Source organism: Vigna umbellata, chromosome 1 (genome assembly GCF_029865625.1).
Source record: "Vigna umbellata cultivar VRB3 chromosome 1, Vumbellata_1.0, whole genome shotgun sequence".
Classification (NCBI taxonomy): domain Eukaryota; kingdom Viridiplantae; phylum Streptophyta; class Magnoliopsida; order Fabales; family Fabaceae; genus Vigna; species Vigna umbellata.
In genome coordinates, this window is record NC_142165.1 from 42,171,851 (window position 1) to 42,192,391 (window position 20,541).

Sequence of the window (20,541 nt, forward strand, 5' to 3'; positions counted from 1 at the left end):
GAACCTGTAGCAATTTATAATGTAAAATATCATTATAATAAAATCTTAAAGACAATAGATTTGTACGTACAAGTAATGAAAAACAAAAATAAGAATCTTCACACAATAAATACAATCATTTTTTGTAGCTTTTAACTCTTTGTATGTTGCTACCTAATATAAAGCTCCAACACTTTTGTTCTGAATCATTGAACATTTTAAGATACTTATTCAATAAACTTTCCTCCTCAACCAACTTTTCTTCCCAAAATGTGATGAAACTCCATTCCATGTGCAACCTCTATCAAACCATTTGTATTTATCGTTATCACTCCAGCCTCTACTGTAGCAGTGTTAGTATTTACAGTGAGAAAGGGAAGAATAACTTAGCAAGACTCTGTAGTGTGATTCAGCAAGCCGTGTAATCAAATTGTTCGAACAAATTTAAAGGAAAAACAAATAAGAAGAAAAGAATTAAATAAACTTCTTCCAAAGTTATTAATTTCTGTATAAGTTCATTTAATAAATCTCGTGATTACGTTGTTGAATAACAGGCGACCAGACGTGTATCGTATGAAGTAGTGATGTTGTGTTAACTAGGAAAATAAATGTCATGTCATGTTAAAGTTAATTTGTTTCAAGTGGGTCATAATCATGTTTTTGCACGTTTTTCTTTTCACTTGAACTCAATCACCAGCCAACCAGACATTTATTTTTCTTTTAATGTAATGATTTTGAATGTCTACTGAAGGATTTATGTATATCTCTAAGATGCTACTTCCCGTTATTACACAATCAGCAACATAAGTGGTTGCACTTTGTTTTGATAATTAAAGCAAATGACTAAAATCATAAAGCAGCAACATATGTTCTTTGTATACACTGAAACAGAGAATCTGCTATGATTTTCACATTCAGATCTGATTCTAAACCCACTCAGAAAATAGCTTAATTTCTTCAATTAATCACGTTCCACCAAGAGTGCACATATTGTGTCATAGTCATAGTCAAAAGGCATTATGCTCCTTCATAGGATGAGATAGGTTTCTATTTCAAAATGGATGGACTTTGTTGAAATTTAAGGAAAAAAAAATAAAAAAATCTACCCCATATATTAGATATATTAATTTTACAAAACACAATAAAATTCTTAACAGTTTGAGACTTGAATGTATTCTTAAACCATTTACAGCAGTGAATTTGACTTTATGTTCTTACTTTTCTTCCTTTATCAAATACATAACCATTGTTTACAAAATCAAGTCTCTTCAAAATCTGTAAAACGCATTTTGAAGGTCTAAAATGGTAAAACAAACACACCCTTACAAGTATACATTACACTGGGGTCCATATCTGAGAAGTGGTGGAGGATCATATGGGCCTGTTCCACCTCTGCAAAACACAGAATATGTACTAATGCCATTATCATTTTCACACACATCACATTGCTAATGCAACATCTCAGCTTTATCAATGACTCTAAAAGAACAATCTTAAACATTTTGGTATATATCTTTCTTACCCTATTCACCAATTCTAACATATCACAACCAGTGCATGCTGAGCTGAAGCTTTTTGTATAACATTTTCAACCCTCTCTGTCTGTTCTTATTCAACAGACTTTCTATTAATGTGTTCCACACTTTTGTATCTGTGTTGAATATGTGATGGATGTGCCACAAACTCCAACCCCTTCTCCACATTTGTATCCACAAGAACTTCAACTTAAGCTTTACCAAGCCTTCATCTTTTCCATTCCCATACTCTTTTCCATCATTCTGGTTCTCTTGTTTTACTTGTTCTACCTCAAAAGGAGAGCTTCCTCTCTCTCATCACCACCTCTCCACATACTTACCAACACTGCCAATCCTCAAACAACATATCCTTACCCTTCACAAGTAAGTAGCATTTCTTTTTCTGTATTTTCAAGTCATAACTGCATAACTCACTATAGGGATTTAGATTCTATGGTTAGTGTTAAAAATCATGCATTCATTAGCATATGAGCAATGGAATATATAAATGATGTACTCCTCTTACTTTAAGAACTAGTTTTTTGGATTCAGTAAGGTAAAACTCAAATTTTTAAGAGCTAAACTTATCTGCACTGAACCATCATGCATCTGTTATCAGTAATTTAATTGAAAAACTAATAATAGCTAATAGCCCCTGTACTGCTAATATTATGCAGCCTTGCCGATTAGATCTGACAGTGCAATTTCTTGACAAACTTCCAAGAATTTTATTTGATGAGGATTGTGGAACAAGAGATTCAGTGTAAGCCTTTTCTTGTCTATTCTCCTTGCTTCTTTCTTATGCCTGAGATTTTAACTTATCCTTTTGTTTGCATTATCTTTGAATGGTAGTTGTGTTACTTCTTTATTGGTTTCTTTTTCTTCATTTTTTGAACTTTGATTGATGTGTTTTAATCTCTATCTATTACATAAGGTATCTACAGTGTGCTTAAGAGCTAAATTGTTAGTTTGCTATACTTCAATTTCCCTTCTTCCAAACTATACTCAAATGATTGTTGTTCTTCAAAAGCTAAAATCTTTCTTAGCAGAATATTCGGTTTCCAGAGTTCTTAGAACCTTTCATGCATCCATTATTTTCATAAAAAGTTATTCGGAGAAAAAGGAAGCAAAAGATGTGAAAAATTTACGTAGAATGGTCCCCTTTTATGCATAACTTGCACATTTGAATGTGATGTGAGTCACCAGAAATAATGAAAAAATAAGATATCTAATTCCTCCTACACGTGTAACTCAAATGCATAGTAAAAAGACAAATTTCAAAGTTAGATAGATATTGGTTGTATCTGCTTCAGAATTTATACTGGGCAAGTGGTTTAGAAAGTCTTGGTTTCTTATGCTGATCCTTTGTATTCTTTTATTTTTCCAATGCATCAGAATTCTTGTCCTTTTTTGATTTGATTTAGCAGAGTCGAACATCAATATTCCAAAACTCAGGATATATGATTGTGCTAATATTCTAATAACTATAAATTCATGAAACGAAGGCTAAAAGGTTGTTGATTTTTTCTGTAAAAACCAGATGTTGTGTTTGCCTTGGAGAATTTGAGCTGAAGGAAGAACTGCTACAAATTCCTTATTGCAAGCATGTGTTTCACATAAGCTGCATATGCAACTGGTTGCAATCAAACTCCACGTGTCCGCTTTGTAGATGTTGCATCACACCCTCCACCAAGTTCCTTAATACACCCTCACCTATTGTATCAGACTCACCACAGCAGGGTGGAATTTCAGGCTCTTCATCACACATCATGTCTATTCCTCAGCAACAAGAAGATCAAGTTGGTAATTCCACAAACACTACCATTTTCCAAGGAAATGGTGTATTACTTAGATGATCATATTTTTCAATTCAAAGAAAACATTCAACTTGCCCTCGTGAGCTAAGAGTTCTGTGAATTCAAAACCAATAATTTATGAAATAATCTGAGGCAGCTTTTCTTTATCTGGCACTGCTAACATTCCTCTAATCAAATTTTAACCAATTGTATTTCTACAAGAGTCCGTCTGTGTTCCGAATTTAAGTCTGTTTGTTTTGAAGCAGAAAATAATATTATGTTTTATTCTTAAAAGATTTATAAAAAAATTGAGAGAATAAAATATATTTAAACCATCTTTAGTTCCCGACTTTAAATTGTTGGATCTATCGAAAAGAAAGAGATTGTTCGGAAAGGAGGTTGATAGAGAAAATACAACATCAATGAAACCTGAACCCAATCACATAAGGGATAAATATCATTTTCTACCAAAAACCTTAGAATTCAACCACATAAGAGATTGACACTAATTTTTATTCAAAATAGGTTAATGGGTCTTCACCTTTATCTATTGTTTTACTTTTTTATTTTTATCTAATATGAGACTTACACTCAAGCTTGTATTCTGAACATAAACAATATATAAAGAATAATGATACCATGACACACTTTTACACTTATTTGACACATAATACAAGAATAAAATAATCATAAAAGTATAATTCTTTTTGTATTTCTTCAATAAAAAAGAAAGTAAAAAATAAGAAAGCAATGTGTAAAAGTATATTTTTTTATACTAAAACAAAACATGCATACCTAAAGAATTTTTCATCGCACGTACCCCACTAATGTTTGATTCCTTAAGGACACTGATTTTCCTTTTCCAGAGCATAACATATGCTTTGTATTTGAAAAAAAAAATTTAGTACCCTATCACTGGATGGAGTCTGAATGATCGTACATTAGGCAATCATGGTAATGTGTATTATTAGGAAGAAAGTGTTGAAAGTATGCGAGTGAATTTGGTTGGAGTACAGGCAGAAGAAGTTTGGAGAGTATAATAGTAAGGTAATAGTTTTGTGCACCAAAGAAAAGCATCAAATCATTGATTAAAAAGTAAAGCAGGCCTTTCTTTTGCCTCTTACTAAAACCAGATTAGTTTAATTATTGTGTTTATAATGTTTATCATTATTATTACTGTAATTAACTGTCAATTTATTTTATGCTCTAAGAGGACTCTTATGTTGATGATTGATCAGAAACTGTTTGTATATAATTTTAAAAATAATTATCAGTCAAGTTAGCAAAGTAATGAGTTTTGTTTGATGAAAAACAAAATCTATACAATTAAAACATAGTGTAGTTAAATAATTTAATGTACATTTTTTGGATATTTTAAGAAAATGATTATTTTAAAATAATTATTTTTAATTTAAATTGTTTAAAAAAATTTGTGTATTAAAATTAAAAAAAAAAAAACTATGGAGTGATTTCTCTAACTGATCTTTATTTGAAATGGTTATTTAGTGTAAATAAAATGAGAGGATAAAAGTTAACTTGAAATAGTAATATTTTTTTATAATCATAGGAAGACTTTATTTTTAAAAAGGATGATTTATTTATGTAACAATAAAAAATATAACAAATTATCCACATATTACAGAAAATTAGTTGGTTTAAGAATATTCCTCATGTTGTTGTAAAGTTGTAGTGGACCTTATCTCTTTCTCGATAATTTGAAGCTTTAGATTCGCTCTACCATTAATCACTAAAACTTATATGATTTATGATAAATGTGCTATATAGATAAAAAAAATTATAAAATTAATATGTTATAAGTTCTTATAAATAATTGGATTATTTAAAATAATATATTTTCAAATTTTTAAATTTTACTGTAAAAATTTGAAAATTTTCATATATACTGTGGGGTTGAAAAAAGTTTGAGTATCATAATCTCACTAATGCTTTTTTTTATATAATTGTTGAAAAAATCTTTTTCAAACTGAAGTTGAAAATTTTCTTTTTTCTTTTTTTAATTTTGTTTTTATGTTTGAGTTGATGTTTTTTTTTCCAAATAATATCAATTAGAGATATTATCTTTATTAAGAACTAACTTACTTTAATTGATACTATTCTATTTTAGAGAAGGAACATTAGAAACAACACACATGTAAGCATAACCATTTAGAATTCAAATAGGAATAACACAAGGACACCTTGGTTAACCAAATTGAATTCATAAGTGTTGGAAGTCTCACATACTACAGATAAAGCTAAATTATAATATATAAGTGGGGTACAAACCTCATCTTAAAAGCTGGTTTTGTGGAGTTACGTTAGACTTAAAAACCATTTTCTAATATGGTATCAGAGTCATGGTTAGAGTCTATCTTAGCGAGTTCTATGTGAGCATTCTATTCTTCTATTCCACCCGCTATCGGGCCATTATCGACCACTCATTTCTACTATCACGCCAAATTATAATATACAAGTGGGGTGCAAACTTTATCTTACAATTCTGTATACGTAATTGCCTTGAATTATAATTAATACAGAAAAAAAATAATCAAAAGAAAAATATCTCTAACGTATTTTGACAAAACAAACTATAATCCTTTAAATAAGCTTAACCAAACACAAACTTGTTTAAAAGATTTAAATAAAGGAGTTAGATTTACTCTTATACAACATGAACTACTATTTGCTAAACAAATATTCTAATAAAAGACATTTTTATAATCAATATTTTTGCTTATTTCCTTCATTATATTATTTATCTCATAATTTTTTCCTTTTTATTGATGTCTGAATTGTGAGAAAATGTGTTGCAAATGGAATTTTCCAATTAAAAATAAATATTTTTTTCATATTACCGTACCTCGTCCCCTCTTGTTCCTGAAAGAATCAAGTTATAAAATGTATTAAAAGTTTAAATACGAGCTAAAAGTATTATATCGAGTGCACATACACAATATGAATGATAAACAAATAAATCATAAATTTATTGTTTTTAACATTTTGAATGGGAGATAATATATTCTTTCATACGAGTTTGTCTATAATGAGCTGGAATATTTTAGAGGTATTTCTTTATACCTTCATCCCTTTCTTTCTTTATATACACTTTCTAATTATAAAATAGTGGTGCAGGAATAGTTTTTACAGGGTGTATACAGAAATGTTGAGTACAGGCCCATAAATGTAATATTTGTAGATGGATCATTTCTTCATGCACCTCCGTTCATTTCATCCTACATTATTTTCATGAAATTGTGAAATTATATATTTATCGTTATTTTCTTTCTTTTATTTCCTTTTTAATCTCCATCTGACACCTGTCTCCCCGTGTCCTCTCTTCCAAGCCATCTTTCCCACATCCTCTTTCTTATGACCATTTATTTTCTATAGAAAAAATTACATTCTCAAATGTGTTATTTTGAATTGTACATTTTAAAATATAACATTTTTTTAATTGTTTACATGATAGCATATACAATTTTGGGCTTTTTAGCCTATTATGAGGACAATGATTAATCTGAAATAGATTCTCAAATATGATAATTGAAGCTGAAAATAGATTACTTACTGACAAATATACTGTAATCAAACAATAAATCATCGTACATTTAACTTTTTATTTTATTTTTATAATAATTGTTTTAAAATTATAATACTAAATATTCATCATCAATATTAATGATACAACCAATTAACAATCATTGATTTATTAATTAAGATGATATTTGTCTTTCGAAATGGACAACGGTATGGTCAGTATCATGGAGAATAATAATGAGATAACAAAAGTAGGTATTTCGTGTACATTTATTTATAAATTATGGCCCATGTATTTTGTATCAGTCAGAAAACTAGTATGTAGCCTCCTATTGCAGCTATGGGGTGGGCCATTTAATTATAACTATAATTGTTTAATTTTATAAAATTAAAGGACGACCAAAATTTTAATTTTAATCAATATCAAAACTACATTTAAGTAAATCTTTCCTTAATGATTTCTTAACTGTGGAATATCAAAACTACAATTAAGTAAATCTTTCCTTAATGATACGAGATGCATATTATTGGAAGTTCATTTAGCTCCTAATTGTAAGATCTTTTAACACATTATTCATTAGTAAAAAAATTAATTTATCTTAATTGTGTTTTGGTATATATTTAAGTCTTGAGATCAATTCTTTTATAATTAAATTGGGATTATTTTTTATTCTCTTTAATTTTAAAGAGTACTTTTTGTATAAAAATGTATTTCAAAATGAGAATAAGTAAAAGATTAAGATTAAAGATTTAGAAGTTTAATGGAGAAGTTTCTCCAACCAACACAGTATGAAACATGGGAAGATCAAATAAGGAAAAAGCAAAGACATCATAAGCACACTAACCAAGGTGAATTTTCATGTTAATATAAATTTAGTAAAAGAACAGTAGAATTGCTGAAAATAACATTTTATTGTCTTCATGGCTCATCACACTCTTATACCACTGCTATGATTTCGGTACATATAAAAACAACTATGCTCTGTCCATAACTCATGAACTTTTGTGTCCAAAAATCACTAGTTTCCAAAATGTGAAAAGAAAAAGAAAGTTTCAATTCTACTTTATGGTCTGAATGGGGCAAAGACAACTACTGAATTGTGTCCACCGAAACCAAAAGAGTTGGATATACCTGCACGAAATGAATACACTTAAAGATCAGAAACATCGAATTTTACATTATTACTCTATTCAATCCGAGAGATCATACATACCAACATTAACTTCATGCTGCTTCTTAACGTTGGGGACAGTGTCAATTGTAACACTAGGCTCCAAGTTCTGCAGAAAAGTTAGACAATTGTAATTAAGACACTGAGAATCAACAAAAGTTACAAATGTAACATGTTTGATTTGATTAATAGGATGAATTTGTGGTTGAGATGGTTACATCTTGGTTAATGGATGGATGCACCCATCCTGTTGTTATGGCTTTGATAGTTGCTATGGCTTCCAAACCACCCGCAGCCCCAAGACCATGACCAATCATGGACTGAAATTGTTAGAAAATATAACCATAAGCTTCAAGGTTAACAGTAGTAGTATACAGTTAATACAAAAGAAAAGAGAAGTTTCTTACCTTAGTTGCATTCATTTTCAACTCTGATGTGTCCTTAAAAACCTTTTTGATTGCATTAACTTCAGCCAGGTCACCAGCCAATGTTGATGTGGCATGAGCATTCACATAGTTCACCTACACATTTTGAAAATTACTCAATTAGAATCCATCTAGTTTACACAAACTGTTGAACTCTGAAATGTTTTCAAAAGGAACATTCAGTTTTACATGTTTGATTTCAGCTTTGATGCTGGTTTTCTATTCCTTACCTCTTCGGGAGAAACTCCAGCATCTTCTAAACTCTTGGTTATGCAAGATGAAACTCCAAGTCCATCAGATCTTGGATCAGTCATGTGATGAGCATCACATGTTATGGCACCTCCCAAATATTCTGCTATTATTGTGGCTCCTCTCTTTGTTGCACTCTCCAAGCTCTCCATTATCTTATTTCCAGTGATAGAGAATCAGGTTTTCATTAGGCCAACAAAAGTCAGTTAAAACAAAAACTTGTTAAGCAATATGTTGGGTTTAAGGTTCTACCAGCACACCAGAGCCTTCACCCATTACAAAACCATCACGATCTTTGTCCCATGGTCGTGAAGCCTTCTTAGGATCTTCATTCCTCTGAGACAAAGCCCTGCAAGCAATGAAACCTCCAACACCAGTAGGCATGATTGCAGCCTCAGTCCCACCAACCACCATGATATCTGCTTCACCTCTTCTGATGTGATTAGCAGCCGCATAAAAGCAGTAGTTTGCTGTTGCACAAGCAGTGGAAATGGAATAATTTGGACCCATTAGGCCTGTGTCTATAGCCAACAGAGCAGAACCCATGTTGGTGATGGAGTAAGGAATGAAAAATGGAGTAATTTTCTTATATCCCTTCTGGATAAGAGCTTCCACACCAGAAGAGAAAGCCGTTAAACCTCCCATTCCTGTTCCCACCAGAACTCCTATTCTTGTTTTGTCCATCTGATACAAAGAAAATCAATCTGTAGCTTGTTATCGACCACCCTCCTAATTAAATCATTGTCCTAGTGAAAAGTAATGATTAAAACAAGGACCGAACTTATATACAGTTTGTCTTGTTCTTCGATTGGACTTAGATTTCATCTTCATAATTTGCACGATCCTTTAATGCAAACATGTGATGTGCATGTTAACAAGAAGAAACTCTAATTCTGATCAGAGAAAAAGCGTTTTTGTGTAGCTGTATCTAAGTTTTATCCTCACAAAAAGTCAATTATTGTCAACATGGTTAGTAATACTGACAATAAAGATACAGCCAAACTAAATTAAGTTACAATCAGAATTTTCTTTATTAGTTTGGCAACTACACATTGCAGCTTCAAACAATTCTGTGACTTACAGTGTCAAGGACTTGTTGTCCAAGGTTGGCATCATCGAGTGCCCTCTTGCCTGCTACAATGCAATACCTCCAGCAATCATCAAGGCGCCGATCATTCTTTCCGTCAATGTAACCTTCTGACGAGAAATCACGTATCTGACCTCCAAATCGGACAGAGAAACTCGAGGCATCAAACCTATCTATTAGGCTTATCCCACTTTCTCCCTCAAGAAGTTTGTTGTAAAAGGTGTCAATGTCACTGCCAAAGACTGATACAAGACCCATTCCTGTTATAACTACCCTCTTTTTTGGATCCTTTTCTCTCTTTGGTGCTGCAACGGTTGAGGAAGCCATGGCCTTGATTGTCCTGCATCTTGAAGCTGCAAGTGCAAGTGTGAACCTTCACTTCAATTAACAATTAAGAATAAGATGAAATACATTCTAGACACACCTAAGTGATCGTTATTACAGTTGATTTGCATATTTAAGAAATTCCATAATCCAAATTCTATTGGTACAATGGGTCGGATGAGGTTGGTAATAAAGTGAAAGTAAAGAAAGTGCAAAACCATTTAAACAGGGAATCGGGTTCGGTGCATGTACACATCCATGCAATCTCCTTGTTAGAAGAAGATTTGACAGTTCAAATTTGGAATGCATATTTTAAGTCGGATTTCCTATGATACATCCGATCTTGATCCAACAATTAGAATCAGGTATGCTTTAAATTCTCCGCTTATCAATACAAAGAGAATACAGAGAAACTCTGATGATAAATGATCTGCATTTGGGAATCTAATTTTTATGCAGAGCCCTTTACATGGAAACACAACAAAACACACACCTCTGCAAGAGCATCACAGGAAGTAAAAGCGAAAGCGATTTAAACAAACAATAACCGAAAGCCAAGAAACAAGTACAGTGTTTTAATGTGATACGTTAACTGAGATCAGTGCAACAATTCAAGAAACTAGGTGGTAATAAAAGTACAAGGATCTTACACGAAGAAGCTGAAATGTAGTGGCTTGGAACGGTTGTAAGCGAAAAAGGCATTTGCGTTCTCTGTGGCAATCTAAGCCCCTCATAATGAACGACAGAGTTCTTCCTATTGTTTTCTGAGACACTGTTTCTGTGCAATGCGCCTAAAGGACATGTACCAGCAATGCTCGCCATCTCTTTCTCTCTCTTTTTCTCTCTGGATGTTGAGTTTTAAAGTAAAGGAAGGAACTTTGGATTGTCAGGGGGAGAAAGAGCAAATAGGTATGAAAAAAAGATTAAAATAAAACAAAAGAAGCATCGTCCAACGTTTGGTTTGGTAAGTCCGCCATTGTTTTATTGTCCTGGATTGTGTGTGTATGTAACCAATGGGTTTGGCGAAAAAAACAGTGAATGTTTCCGAAATGATGTGTTCTCTTTTAATCGCTTAACAACCTAAACAACCACATTGGACCTTCATTAAAGAAAATTGGTCGTCCATGACACTTTTGTTGGTGTATCTTTATTGTCCTAACTACTCATGCGGCTTCGGTTTAGGTGAACCCTCAGAATTGAGACCTTTCTGGAATCAAACACACTTTTCTTATAACTTCATTACTTTCTTCTCTCTTTTTCTTATTTTGGTGTCAATGTAACTTCAATACTTACTAAATATACTAACTTCTCAACACATGTGTAAACTCTTATGCCAACAATAATCATACTGTGAGTCGTTATTTATTATTTAACTCGTTAAATTAAGAAAAATTATTTATTTACTTCACAGCGATAAATATATTCATGTTTGCATATTTTTATATTATTCTTACTTTTAATTCTTATTTTATCTTTTAATGTTTGCTAGTATATTTTCTCTCTCTTGAATTAAAAGTAATTATCACAAAATACACTATAGATTAAATCTTATAAAAAGTAAATAAATTTTATCTTAATTGGGTTTCGTAAAGATAATGCATACAGTGAAAGTTTAAAAAATATAATTAGCTAAATTTGACTTAGGTTAATTGGAAACTCATATATCAACTGAGTATATATATAAATATGGATATATTTCATTTTTTTTAGTAAGGATCACGACGAATATGTATATATTTATTACGTTTGAATAGTTATCGTTGTATTTATCTTATTTTTATTTAAATCATTAATGTATTTGTAGTTTATTAGGTAATTTCTAAAATTTAATATATATATTATTTTCTTATTTTTTAATTTTATAATTCATTTTTATAAATATTTTCTTCTTCTTCTAATTATTTGACTTGTTCTATATCTATTAAACTTACTTACATCTCTGATACAATTTTTTTTATTATCACCATATAATATATATTTAAGTTCGAAAAATAAAATATATATATATATATATATATATATATTAAATTTTATTATTATTAGTTTAATTTTTTATTTAAGTAATGTTTTATAAAAATTTTTAATATATTAAAAAAATATTTCATTGAATTTATAAAGAAAAAGTAACTATTACTCTCTTTTTTATAATTTATATAAATATATATATATATATATATGAAGTCTACGTTTATAAAATTAATAAATGTTTTGGTTATTTTGATATATACAAATTATAGTATTTTTATGAATATTTATATAAAAAAAAGTGATAAGATGTTATTTTCATATATGATATTATATTTCTTTATATTATTTCTTTATTAAAATAATTTATTATTAAACCAATAATAAGTGAGTAAGGATATACTTATTATTTAGTGGAGATGAGATAAGAATAAAACAACTTTTATATTCATTAAATTTATACATAAGTACGGAATAAATTTTTAAAAATAAATAGAATTAAATATATTTTTAGTTGCTTTTAAAATTTTAATATGTTTAAAAATTTTAAAAATAAATATATTAAACTTTTTTACTTATCAAACTATTTTATATTAATAACTGTGTTGTTTATATTATTTAATACAATATTTCTTTAATACTAAATAAAAAAAAATTAACAATAAAAAATTAGCCATAAATTAAAAATATTATATCTATTTATTTTAAAATTTAAAAATTAAAATATATCAAAATTTCTAAAAATAACTAATTTCAACTTTTTAAAAAACTAAAAATATATTTAATAAAAAATAATATATAATAATAAAATTCATCCCTTATCCTTCCTATAGTTTTATCTTAATTTATACATATGTCGAATTTAAATTCAAATAATAATATTATGAATAATATTTTATCATAACTCGGTTATTAATTGCTGGGTTGGAGCAGACAAACAGGACAAGCAATGAATGAATGCGTAATGAAAAAGGAAATATTTTATTCTAGTGCCACTGAAGTACTCTCTCGAAGTTATTATTGTGAAATAACTTAATATTTATCCTTCTTTGTATATATAAAATATAAACTTTAACTCAAGGCCAAGATGTTAGCATTCAAGACCAATCGGTTTACATATTATAACAGTGTTTGTTAATTTTATTTTAGCAGTGTTCATTAACAAATCAAATTAAATGATATTGGATCATAAAGCTCATCAATTAAATCAAACCAGATTAAAAGGTGTTGGGTTATAATGTCAACATTTAAATTATTGGATAAAATATTTAAAAAAATGTTTATGAGCAACTGATCGAATTTTAAGGTTTAAGATAAGTCTATCTATATTTTATTTGGCTTGTGATAAACTTATAAATACAGGGTCAAGGATAAAAGTCAGGCACGCTTACGCTATACTCACGCTCTACTGAGTTTATAATACTCAATTACAATAATATTCATTTGTGAGCGACAGTGTTATAGTGCCTTTTGCAGGTACCTCTCCCTCCGGTCCAAATTAAAGACAAACGAACTATCAAAACTGAAAAAAACCGAGCAATTTTGACAATCCAAGTGTCCGAAAATAAGAAAGACACGTGAACAAATGTTCGCCTCTCATACTTACAAAATCCTTACCAAAACATAATATATTGTACGAAACCAATCAATCCAAAAATAAATACGATGGTGACAAAGCTTAAATGAGTTAAGAAAGAAGAAAACAAATAGGAAAAGGAAAATTGAAGTTTAACGAGATGCAACTTCTCTTAACCTGATGAAAAAGCAACATCAACACCATGAATATTCCGTGATTAGATTAAAAACATTCTAAGCTGAAAAAACAGTAAAAAAATTATCAAAATGAACCTAAAAAATAGTGAAACTAATAAACAATTAAACTAGAAAAAGAAAACGTAAAATAGAACGTCTAAAACACTGATAACTTTAATTTAAAACGTGTCCTTACTCCAAAACAAGATATATCAATATTACAAGTAAAACTTTATAAAGTAAGTGTCCATATACGAAGCATAGAATAGAAATTTTCACCTCAATCCCACTACAAAACAAATGTGGCTGTCGTATTAGATTTAAAATATACATTTCTATATAGATATAGCAAATAATGCTTATTAAATTTAACTTGAATCCTCCTTTAGTTTCAATACATATTTAATTATAATTTTGATCATTTAAAACCGTAAAATTAAGTAATTTTTAGTCTATGTTAATGTGCCATTTAACTACTAATTAAAAAATTATACAGCTATAAGTGATAATACTGACAATTATTTATTTGCACATAGTTTATCAATGCATGTTACTATATATAGTAAACAATTATATGTTTTTAACAGTTAGGTGGTACATTAACACTATATTAAAATTGTTTACTTTTTAAAAATCGGAAACTAAATTTGTATTGACATTTTATACATTTACAGAATGGTAAATGAACTCTAGGCTAAATTTAGCAAATAAACTATTAGTATACTTTATAAAGTATGTCATCTTTCTAAATGGTTCGCTGATAAAAGAAAAAACGCTTCTTAAATTTATAAAAATATATATCAGAAAATCTAACTGTTGCGTTGTGCATGTTTGTTACCCATTAGGGAATAGTGTTGGAGGTGGTTATATACGATTGTAATTTCAGTTTTGCGGGAAATAAAAAAGTATTTTTTTCTTTCCTTTTTCTGTTCAGGAGTTCTCTCTGTCCTCGAATACAGAGGTCTTTCTTTATTTCATCACTAACTAAACTAATTGAAGAATACGTGCATTGTTATATGAATAAAAAAAGTGGAATTGTTTAATTAGTTCTTAAAAAGATTGAATATCGATCGATTTAACTCGTAACTTCATATATATTTGTAAGATCAAGAGACCAATTTGAATAAATTTTCAAAACTCAAGAAACTATGCAATGTAATATATTTTTTTAATATTCTAAGGAATAGTTGTGTAATTTCATTGGTTTAATGTAAATTTACTTTTAAAATTAACCATGAGTATTCTTGTCCTGATCTTTGTTCAAGGTGTACCACGAACTAATCACATTAATAAGGTGTTTATATGAAATAGGATAATGATATTTTGACAATATTTTTTTAACAATGTTTTAATATCATCTAGGTATCATTATGTGATTGGTTCAAAATGACTCTAGAATCAATAATAATAATCATAAATATCAACATGAACCACGTATAATATGTAAATGGTGTTAAAATGTTATCAAAAAATATTATCAAAGTATCGTTATCATATAAAATAACAAAGTTCTATTGTTGTATTGTTTTTTTTTCATCCAGGCCCATCTATTTTTCACGAGTCTCATCTCTCCAATGTTAAAGTTCACACCCACAAAATTTTAAGTGATACCAAAAATATTATTAGCTATGTTTTCGATAAAAGTTTTTCTTTTTACCAAAAAGCGAAAATCTATTTTTTTAAGTTTGAAAAAGTAAAGTTTTACTATAAATAATTAACATGAACTTACTTTATTTTCATTCTCAATTACAAAACTGATATTAATTAATCCAGTCAATGTTCCCAAAGATGTCCACAGGAAACTGATAAAAAATATTCTCACTTTTTCCATCACAACCTTTTAAAAAAAAAACCGGAAACGTTAAGAATGACATTAAAAATTTTTAACTAAAAAGATGAATACTTTAAAAAAATTAATTAATCTGCCCCTAAAAGTCTGTGAAAACATTACATTAAAATTAAAAGTAAACGTGAAAGTATTTGTTGTTATGAATTAAATAAATATTTATGATGAACTAAACGCGTTTTAATTATATATAGAAGTATGACTTTGGATTTACTAAAAAAGTTTCGTCTCTTAAGTATCATTGATTTTTTGTTTTAGTCACTACTCAAAACTTTGATGGCTTCTAGTCCTCGTAGTATTGAAACATGTAATATTAGTCTTTAAAAATCGACGGTGTCAACTTTTTATTGATCTGGCAAACGGCAAGACCACGTCTTATGCCAGCTTGCCTCTTCACTCTCTGTCATGTTGTTTGTGCTTGAACTTCGTTCATCTTCTCCGGCAGAGCAATCACGATTTCACTTCTCGTGCACCATCACCCCAATCGCGCAACAACCCAAGCCGCAGATCAAGCAAGCATCCCCATTCTTCACCTGCAAAGAATCAAACAGCCAAGCCCATTTTTCTTCCTCGCGAGTCATCCATGGCATTCCTAGAATCACCTGAAACTCAGACAAATCCAGAAAACGCGAGCAACCCCAATCCCAAATCGCATCGTGCCGGAACACTGAGTTCGCTCCGACCAATCGAGAACCACGGCCAAGCGAAATCCCAAATCGCGAGTGTTGCGACGAACCCTAAATCGCCTAAGCCTCTCCGCCACACCTTCATCTCGCAAGCTCCACTGCACCGACACAACTACTTGTAGAAGTTGTCTTTCATGCTAGTGTATTGTTGTTTACTTGTGGAAGAATGTCTCTCTGTGCTTTTTATTTTTTGGGATACAGTTGTATGTGCATTTTTCTGCAACTTTCGTTACTTTCATGATTAATTGGTTCCTTATCCTTTATTCTCTAACCTGCAAGTAGTAATTAATTACCCCGTGTTTTAGGGGCTAGCTTAAATCACCATGGTCACAAAGGAGAAGAAAACACGCTCTGTCATCTCATCAATGAAAATTCTTGTTTACAGAAGATGGTAAATTCTGTGATGGTGGAAATAAGTTCCTTGATTATATTTTTCTACAACTTTCCTTCCTGGGAGGGGTGTTAACATCATTCCATATCTTTATACACAGAAAGCAGTATGAGAAACTCCGCAGACAATGTCAGAGACTCATCAAGCAAAGTAATGTCGAGGTTCGTTCATGGACAAGTCGAGGTTTGTGAGCTTCGTCAAGTTTCCTAGAGAAGAAGGAATGGGGCCTACAAGGTTGCACCCTGCTAGCCAGAAGAAGAACCCAGCTTTGCCCCATGATGAAGCTATGTGACAGATACTTAAGAAGAAGACGTGACCTTGCCGTTTGTCAAATTAATAAAAAGTTGACTTCATCCATTTTTAAGGATTAATATTACATGTTTCAATACTATGAAAACTAAAAGTCATCAAAATTTTGAATAGAGACTAAAACTAAAAATCAAGGATACTTAAAATATGAAAAACATATTTAACCTTACTAAAAATGAAGAATTATTATTATTCCATCATTAAATGAAATAATGAAGTTAGTATAATAGTATCAGTTGAAAAGGGCTGAAATGGCAATTGAAAGTGTGATGAGAAAGGAAAAAATAAAAATAAAAAAATTGGTAAATGGAAAGAGGCAGCAAAACACAGGTGTCCCATAAAGATCCACTGAACGTGCCATAAACCGTCACGGACCACACTTTCATACACACACCACATTCTTCTTCTCTCACTCCCATCTCTTAGCTCGTAAGGAACTTCAATCCATTTTATAAATAAATAATAAACTAAAACTAATTTTTATACCATTATTTTCTCTTTATTTCATGAAAATTTTACATAACATCATTTTCTTACTAGTAAAACAATTTCTTGGTGTGAACTCAAACTAAAGTAAACACGACTCTAACACCTTCTAGAAAATCAAACCCAACTTCCACCTTCCACTCTCTCTCTCTCTCTTCTCCACCTTGTCACGTGTACGCGTTTTGGCATCATCATCACTCATCACTCACAAATACCACCCCCACCTAATTTAAATTAAATTAAAAAAAGACAATTTTCCTTTCACATTCGACAATTACACACGCAACCCTGTAACTTTCCACGAAGTTTCATTTCATCTCATTTACCTTTTTCATCTTTTCATCTCCACGCTCTTCCATCTTATTTATGCCAATACCAGTCATCGCATCACAAAATTTTTTCATTCAAACCTCAACCAGTTTCCTTCCATTTCTTCCTGCTTCCACTTGGCCAATCAGTACAACATTTTTGTCACACAAAGTAGCTACCTTTGAATTCGTTTTTTGCAGCAAATCATGGAGAATAATCAGTCTTTCTGGCAATTCAGTGACCAGCTGCGTCTGCAGACATCCAATTTGGCAAACCTCTCTCTGAATGATTCGATTTGGAGCAACAGCTACGTGTCCAAGAGGCGTGATGAAAGGATTAATTTTGACATCAAAGTGGGTGGTGAGATCAACTCTTTCAAGTCAAAGGAGTCTGCTTCTGATTTCAAGGATAACATGAACGGATCTTTTCTTGCCATGAGTTACAACAACAACAACCTCAACCACAACAATAACAACATTCTGGGTGTTGGTTTGGATGCTGGGGTGGGTCTCAATGGAGGCTTCAACAAGGGAATCTACTCCAAACCTGCCTTTGCCAATCTTAACACTAACATTAACCTCAATATCAATCCTAAGGGGCACAAGGGTAAGGCCGAAGATGACCTTCTTCACCCTCCCAAATCTTCCAAGAAAAACAACAACCCCAACAAGAAACACGACAGTAACAACAGCGCCGGCAACAATGATAACGGCAAGGATTCCAAGGCTGCTGCCGACAAGAGATTCAAAACACTGCCACCGTCGGAGTCTCTTCCCAGGAATGAAACCATTGGAGGCTACATCTTCGTTTGCAACAATGACACCATGGCTGAAAATCTCAAGAGGCAACTCTTCGGTATGTTCTGGTTTTTTCCTTCCTTCTCTTGTTTCTCGATTATGCAGTTTTGTGCTGTATGTGATTTTACGTACTTCAGATTTTGTATTGTCTCTGGAATTGAATCATTGAACTGATAAATTGTCATTATGCCGAGAAATTGATCCCACCCCTTTTTCTCTTTTTAACACCTTAGTAAATAAATGTTGTCGATGAATCATTTTTGTGAAAAAAAAAAGTTTATGCCGGTAGCTGTTAAAGTGAGGACCTTGTATTCTTTGACATATGATTGATGCTGATTAAGTTCGTTTTATCTGAATTTTTTTGTGCTTTTAGGTCTGCCACCACGTTACAGAGATTCTGTTCGGGCCATTACTCCAGGGTTGCCCCTTTTCCTTTACAACTATTCCACTCACCAACTCCATGGAATCTTTGAGGTGTGTTATCTGTTACCAATTCAACATCTTTTTAGTCTAACGAGACACCTTGTTCTGGACCCAATTTGCATTAAATTAAAGATCTGGCCATTAGATTAACATTTAATAGCTTTCATATTTTGAGGAATTTTGAGTTAAAGAGTCATAACATGTGGTGGGATTTGTTCAGGCTGCAGGTTTTGGAGGAACAAACATTGATCCAATGGCTTGGGAGGATAAGAAATGCCCCGGTGAATCTCGTTTCCCTGCTCAGGTAACTTAGTCATACCAATGATTATAGCTCTGTTCTTACACAATTGGGTGTGTGTGATTGAATAATGTTCATAAATGATGATTACAGGTGAGAGTGATCACAAGGAAAACATGTGAACCACTGGAGGAGGACTCATTCAGACCAATCCTTCACCACTATGATGGTCCCAAGTTTCGTCTTGAGCTGAACGTGCCTGAGGTATTTTCTTTTTATATTTATCTTTATCTTACTGAATATCGATACCCTTTGGAAGATGATAACACAATCCACTGATCAAACACTGCCCCATTTTTTGTTTATAGGCCTTGTCTCTACTCGATATTTTTGCTGAACAAGATACTTTCAACGATACTTTCAAGGCTTTCGATGCATAAAAGGACAAAAATAGCAAAGAATACAAGAACATCACTCACACAGTCGATAGATAATATTATAGATTTGGGTTGGTTTGGAAGTTATTAAGTGTAATGGACTTAAGGAAAAAGTCCGAAAGATAAAACAAAATGAATATAGCGGAGGATGTTGCATGTTCAGCAACCTATATGTATTATATATATATACATATATATGTGTGTATTACTACTCCTCTTTTTGTAAAGAGAGGATGGTTCATCATACATACATATTAAGATAATAGAATAAAAATGAACTATTTTTGCATTAGGGTCTTGTACAGAACTACAAATTGGCGACAAATGGAAGCCTATATGTTGTAGCTTGTGTTGTGTTGTTGAGTTGAGAAGGAACATGACAGTGGAAAAGTGTGAGAGGCCATGCTGGTTCATCAGTGTTATCTATTATTGTTTATACATCAAACATATGTGTGCTTTAAACGTTAACGTGCTTTCAACTTTCATCACTCTCAGCTCAAATATTAACAGTTCATGTTTGGCTCCACTGTTAAAAATGAAATATTCAAATTGTCTTCTAATCAACGATTTGGTCGAGCTTTGACATTTACCAAAGAATGGAACTGGTAATATCTTCAAGATTTTGTGCCGTGTCTTTCGGGAGTAATGATTTTTTTATGAACAATTAGAAATTGTCTTTCGGGAGTAATGATTTCTTTATGAACAATTAGAAATTGTCGTTTCGTTAGTTACAATGGTAGGTTGGAATCTCGTTTTAACATAAGATCGTAGGTAATGTTTTGGGTGATAAAATTCATGACTCTTCTATTGTGTGTAGAG

The 20,541-nt window shown here is 31.2% G+C and overlaps 3 protein-coding genes across 3 annotated transcripts; 2 read left to right on the forward strand and 1 right to left on the reverse strand.

Annotated features, from left to right (window-relative positions):
• Window positions 1-1,459: 1,459 nt before the first annotated feature.
• Window positions 1,460-3,456, forward strand: LOC124824184 (RING/U-box superfamily protein). The gene is made up of 3 exons (XM_047296566.2): window positions 1,460-1,877; window positions 2,171-2,256; window positions 3,034-3,456. The coding sequence occupies exons 1-3, from the start codon at window positions 1,647-1,649 to the stop codon at window positions 3,347-3,349; spliced, it is 633 nt and encodes a 210-aa protein (XP_047152522.1). The 5' UTR covers window positions 1,460-1,646; the 3' UTR covers window positions 3,350-3,456.
• Window positions 3,457-7,658: 4,202 nt separating this feature from the next.
• LOC124824223 (3-oxoacyl-[acyl-carrier-protein] synthase I, chloroplastic-like) lies at window positions 7,659-11,216 on the reverse strand. Its single transcript, XM_047296627.2, has 8 exons — window positions 10,734-11,216; window positions 9,754-10,112; window positions 8,925-9,356; window positions 8,654-8,827; window positions 8,406-8,519; window positions 8,217-8,318; window positions 8,041-8,107; window positions 7,659-7,958 (listed from the first exon to the last, which is right to left on the reverse strand). The coding sequence occupies exons 1-8, from the start codon at window positions 10,903-10,905 to the stop codon at window positions 7,891-7,893; spliced, it is 1,488 nt and encodes a 495-aa protein (XP_047152583.1). The 5' UTR covers window positions 10,906-11,216; the 3' UTR covers window positions 7,659-7,890.
• Window positions 11,217-17,871: 6,655 nt separating this feature from the next.
• On the forward strand, window positions 17,872-20,210 carry LOC124824222 (DCD (Development and Cell Death) domain protein). The gene is made up of 5 exons (XM_047296626.2): window positions 17,872-18,682; window positions 18,998-19,098; window positions 19,268-19,351; window positions 19,439-19,549; window positions 19,654-20,210. Exons 1-5 carry the CDS (start codon window positions 18,034-18,036, stop codon window positions 19,723-19,725), a joined length of 1,017 nt encoding a protein of 338 aa, XP_047152582.1. The 5' UTR covers window positions 17,872-18,033; the 3' UTR covers window positions 19,726-20,210.
• The last annotated feature ends 331 nt before the right edge of the window (window positions 20,211-20,541 follow it).